The sequence below is a fragment of the Aplysia californica genome, unplaced genomic scaffold, assembly GCF_000002075.1.
Source record: "Aplysia californica isolate F4 #8 unplaced genomic scaffold, AplCal3.0 scaffold01176, whole genome shotgun sequence".
NCBI lineage: Eukaryota > Metazoa > Mollusca > Gastropoda > Aplysiida > Aplysiidae > Aplysia > Aplysia californica.
Window position 1 is genome coordinate 96,665 of NW_004798446.1, and position 6,018 is coordinate 102,682.

A 6,018-nucleotide genomic window follows, 5' to 3' on the forward strand; every position below is an offset into this window, starting at 1 on the left:
AACCTATACCATTGCACCATAAAAAAAATAATTCTAAGGTAGAGGGCTCCTTTGATCCATTCTGTTAGCACCAGCCTTGGATGAGTGGGATACAGTGTCTTATCATACAGACTTGAGGAAGACTCAGTAAAGAAACTTCCCAAAGTGGGAGTCGAATTCCCCATCATTTCTGCAAGCAACTGCAAGGAGCCAAACCATTACAACACAGATGCTGAAGTTGTAACCTGCCTCTTGGGACAGAAGAGTAATTTAGAATATTTTGAATGCTTCCACTGAGAACTCACATCTTCAGATTTCAACTGCAAGGAGCCTAACTACTAGTACTACAACACAGATTATGCTAAAATTATAATCTTCCTTTTGAGACAGAATAATTTAGAATACCTTTAACCCTGTCTACTTCATCCAGTTTGAGACAGACAGTAACCTAGAGGCCTCACCTTGTACACGATAGACAACTATGAGGAAAAAATATATAAAACTTAAGGACTGGTGGGACACCTGAGGTCTATTTTTGCTATTACAAGGCCTAGAGTGCCGATATTTGCAGTGGTACATCGTGTGTTATTGGGATTTTAATTCAATAGTTCAAAAAGCATATTGTGAATTGGTTGCTATGGAAACGGCGGCCATATTGGATTTTGTATACCTTTTTCAATCCCATTTTACTTTCTTATTTATTAACCGATTCACTTATAATTTGGCATGCCAACAGTACATATGTAGCTCTTAAATTTGGCTGGTTGAATTTTTGATATATGCTTTAGTTTTTATTTTATGTTATTTACAATTGAGATGTTGCAAAAAAAGTGAAAAAAATGGAAAATTCATGCTTTCTAAGCCCATAAATCAAAAACTACTACATTAATCAAAAATTCAACAAGCCAAAATTTAGAACTAGGTGTTGTTGGTATCCTCTGAAAGTTACATTAAAATTGAATAAGAAACAGAGAAGAAAAATGGGATAATATGTGAAAAATTAGAATTGTGAGAAAACAGCCGATACAGGTAAGAAAAGGCTAGACAACATGTGCTTTCGCTGAAAAACCTGACAAAAAAACACAGCTTTAGAGTGTAGCAAGGCTTACATACGTTTCTGGATATTGTTCAGGAAGTGTCCAGGTACTATAATATGTAATAAACCCTATTTACAAAATTTGACCCCCAAACACGATTTCTAGGTGCCCCACCAGCCCTTAAAGAATAAACAACACAAACCTCAACAAAAGTAACAAAGAATGGGATGATACAGACAACATTTATTTACAGAATTTTGTTCACAGAGCTCCCGAACAATCTCTCACGCATCCAGTTCTCACAACAGCTCCGCACAACAAGGCCAGCTGCCTGTGCTGATATAGCTCTAGCACACTATTGTCAGATCCTTCAACATCACAGTAAGGTAACGTTTGCTTGACAGAAAAAAAATACTTGGAATCTAGCAAGGTCTTAACCAGTATTAGCCATGGATGAGGACAATGTGCATCTTCATATCACTTTGCTAACAAAATAGCCTACATTTTTGTACGCACCACCTGTCTACTTTTGCAATGATTTTATTTGAAAAAATAATGAACACACAATTTTGTTGTTGTTGGCAAAAATGGTTTTCTGAAGTCATAGGGCTGTAAATCAAACTATAATTAATATTTCTGTCCTATGTAACAAGAGACAAAATGTTGAAAATGTTTACCACAATTCACAAGACAATAGCAATGAAGGACATAAATCTTGAAACACCCAGGTACACAGAGCATATATAGGCCTATATTAACTTTACCACTCAAACAATAGTATATATACTGCAAAAATTTCAGGTGTAGCCATTTGTTACAAAAACAAAACAAAACAAATTAACTTAGAATTTCAAATGAAATCATATATAGAGAGACAGACTTTTAAAATAAGTCAAAGAACTGAAGGGTGAAAAATAAATTTGAGCAATTATATTAACGAAATACAATCTAGAATGTTTTATGTCACCATTTCATTCACTATTACACCCAATACCTTTTCTTCACTTCAAAAGCAAATTTCAAATAAAGAGAATCCAGTAATGTGTAAAGGCAAAAAAGACAAGAACGCAGAATGCCTGTCTACAGTAAAAGTAATGGTCAATTCTTTAAAAAGGTGTAAGAGGAATGCTTTTATCATGCACGGGAAAAAAAACAACTTATTTACACTTCATCTCCTTCCACGACAACGGAGTGTGGAAGCAACTGATGTACAAATAAGTAAAATTGGGAAACAACATTCTGATAAATGTCTTCTCAACTTTCAAAGCCTGACATACTTCACATTTGTGCAGAAACATCACATAAGCATTCATTCCTTACATTTGATTTAGAGTAGTGGAAATCTAATGACCTCGCAAAGAATCCAATTTGCAAGTTCATCTACATACATGCAATATGAAATGTCACAGAATGTTTTAAGACCTGGATATGGAAGAGCAGACTTCAGTATAAACTTGTCTTTTTCATGATCCTTAGAAACTCTTCCTGGTTGATCTCACCATCCCCATCTCTGTCTGCTTCGTCGATCATCTCCTAAAACACAGACAAACATTAGAATAGTAAAATCTTTGTAAGCTACAAACCATACTTAATAGGTCGAACGCATATTGTACTTACTTTGCCAATCAGAAGTGTAATACAGACGTAAATGATAGCGTTCGAGCTCACAAAGCTGCCAACTTTTCAAAAGCAAAATAAAAATGGACTTTATCCAGGCAGTGGGTCAAGAAAGATGGTGGGCACTGGCCAAGTACCCCCCTCCTCTCAAATCTTTCACACACCAACAAATTCAAGCTACTCAAACTCAAAGCAGACCTTCAGCAAAAAAATCTCTAGAAATTACTTATGGGCTTTGTTCTTACTATTAATTGCAAATCAGGTTTTGGAAGCTTATATTTTCTCTTCAATATCGGCAAATTCACGGGGAGTAATAGCAGTTAGTTTCAGTAGAGGTTTTACGGCGTTCGCAACTGCATAAGGTCATATGAGCGCCAGAAGATTAGAGACGTTACAAGAGAGTAACAAACGTAAAAAAAAAGAAAGGAAGATAAGGATGATAGATGTTTGAGAGGAAGGAAGAAGCAAACCACACCAGAGCACCCGCCAACCACCCACGGAGTAATACCAAAGAACAGACAATACTCATTTTCCCGTAAGAAAACAGACTTCCGTATTCAGATCTTCAAAACCATGCTAAATATATTTTTTAAATACAGGTTGGCATCTAAAAGCTTTTAACCTGCCAAGATGTATGTACCCAAACAAACCTCGGAAGGTAAATTAAAATCTCCCCCCTCCCCCAAACCAAACCAAATGGAACCCCCCCCCCCCCCCCCCAAATAACAACACGAAAACCAAAATAGAAGAAAGGAACAAAAACATGTTCTGCCCCTTCAAAGAAACACAAATTATTTCACATTAGCAACCCTAATTGTACCTGTAATTCTTCATCAGTCATATTCTCGCCCAATTCTTTTGCCACTCGCTTCAAGTTGCGGAATGAGATTTTCCCCGTTTCGTCGTCATCGAAGAGTCGAAATGCTTTAAGGATTTCTTCTCTGGAGTCTTTTTCACTCATTTTGTGGGTCATCAACGTCAAAAAGTCATTGAAGTCAATTGTTCCTGAAAGAAAAATAATAATAATAGACAATAATAGATAGCATTTGTATAGCGCATATCCCCGCTCAACAGCAGGCTCTATGCGCTTTACACTATATTATTACCCCAGCAGACCATAGAACACTCCGAAACATTCTCAGCTTCCCGGGAAGCATACAGTGCAAGCAGCTGATTAAGCGCTCAAACACTAACAAACTGACAAGATCTTTCGCTGTCTATAGCCGGGTACCCATTCCCACCTGGGTGAAGTGAGGAAAATTCGTGTAAAGTGCCTTTCCCAAGGACACAACGTCGGGTCCCTGACGGGATTCGAACCCATGACCTTACAGTTGCGAGTCCGAGAGCCTAACCACTAGGCCAACAAACATTTCACGCTGCAGTCTTTTATGAATGCTGAAAATACAATAAAGTATGGATATCTTGAACACGTCAGGGGTTGACAAATATGGTCGACATATCCATAATTCGAGAGAACTGTGACAACTAAAAACAAGACAGATTATGAAAGATATCAAGGGAAGTAACTGTGGCACTATAATGGTTAGAAAACAAATATCTGCATTCATAAAAAGTAGCTTTTATGTATCAATTAAAGGATAGACACTGTACGTATCTTGTTCAGTGTTGATGTAAGAGAAAAGAAGAGTGGCACTGTTGAGACTTTTGACTAAAAAAATATTGCTCTAATTTTAGATCATGATCATGACAATGTGATGGAACCAACGCTGGTCATACTGCCCACCCCTCTTGTGTAATCACTTCCCCAGCCATACCTTAACTTTCAAACAACCGCACACACAAATACAAACATAATTTATACACCACATGACTCAATGCAGTGCCACATTGCAACTATCTGTCTTCGATCACACCCCACCATCAAGCATCCATCCTCACATGACAAGATTTAAAGAACTTCTTGCACCTTACGTACACTACTGGTCGTAAATCAGGATCATTTATCCGGTCACAGCAACAGCTATTGGAGCCTTAAAAAGCAGGCCTGTTTATAAAAGTAGTAGTATAAATCTGAGCAAACCCCAAAATATCCAGAGTACAGACAGAATTTGTATATCTGTAAATGATATTTATCCTCATCAACACAATTTCAGTCAAAAAGGAGGCTGGCTGCTTTGACCCTGGCTGCCAAGGCCAGCATAGACTGCAAGATATGACATTCCAACACAAACACTGATATATTTGAAGATAACATCTTCTCTAGGAAGGGATGGAACTTGTGTCTTTAGTTTGTACTATCCATTACACAAGAGACACAGGTGATCAGGGATTGTTGAGCACTGACCAAAATAGGGATACTTAAAAAGGAGCATGTTCTATGACTATCCACAGTCTGCATAAGTCTGCTTTCAGTATAATTTCTTATTACTCCACTTACACTAACCTGCTTGGGGGGTATTCTTACAATTTATTGAAAATGAATGGATTTCAGGTACTTGAAAACAGCTAAAATTTAAATGATGTGACACACACTTAAGGTGTGATGTCGACGAATATTGCTTATTGTTTGGCACAATTTTAGTTTCAAACAATGCTTCCAGGAAGAAAAAAGAAACACACACACAAAAAATGTTAGCCAAAGGTGTTAAGGATGGGTGTAGCAGGAGTCCGATTACATGGTGTGGGAAGATTCCCCTCTCAAAAGAGTAGGTAGCTTTTGCCTGCAGGCAGTATAGGGGATTAACAAACTAACTCACCTGTAGATTCTTTGTCTATTTCTGATATCAATTTCTTGATTTCTTCCTTCTTTGGCTCAAATCCCAAAGCTCTCATTGCGACCTGAAGGGAGAAAATGTAATGTTTGTACAAAACCAAACGATGTCAAATGGTATGAATCGTATCCGACAAAGTGAAAATTAATAAAAAGCAGTTGTTCTTGCATGCACTTCTTCTCTATGCATTGATTTTTCAATCACAAGGGCATAAAAGGAAATCTGCTATTTTGAGAGAAATTAGGAGTAGGATTATGTTCAATTGTGAAGTCAATAAAGCCTTTACTATGCCTGACCATGGTATTTCATCGTCACTGAACTTGGTGCGCAAGCTGATGCCTCATCAGCATATGTGAGGCATCCTGGTGACATCAGGTGCTCGTCATTCAAAATAATGAAATCAAAGAAAACGTCATTTTTGAGCAGGTTAGGCAATTTTTATCAAATTTTCCATTTTTTCGCTCATCACCTTTCATGTCCATTAAAAACACATTTCTGTGTAGATTTTACTGAAACAAATTTGATTAAAGGCATACAAAGTGTAAACTTTCAGTTCCCAAGCCCTCTCAAGCTATGGAAGTCTCCAAACTTTGGCAGCCATTTTCTTGCTAATGTTACCGCTGGAACCAGGTGACCCCCCCCCCCCCCCCCCC

At 37.6% G+C, this 6,018-nt stretch overlaps 1 protein-coding gene across 1 annotated transcript in view; it reads right to left on the reverse strand.

Annotated features, from left to right (window-relative positions):
• Positions 1-1,243: 1,243 nt before the first annotated feature.
• Positions 1,244-6,018, reverse strand: part of LOC101847007 (caltractin) — an 8,472-nt gene continuing 3,697 nt past the window's right edge. The window contains exons 3-5 of the mRNA XM_005112063.2: positions 5,351-5,432; positions 3,454-3,638; positions 1,244-2,549 (exon numbers count right to left, since the gene is read on the reverse strand). Coding sequence (XP_005112120.1) covers positions 2,460-2,549; positions 3,454-3,638; positions 5,351-5,432 — 357 coding nt within the window. The 3' untranslated portion in view covers positions 1,244-2,459. The remainder of the gene's footprint in view (positions 2,550-3,453; positions 3,639-5,350; positions 5,433-6,018) is intronic.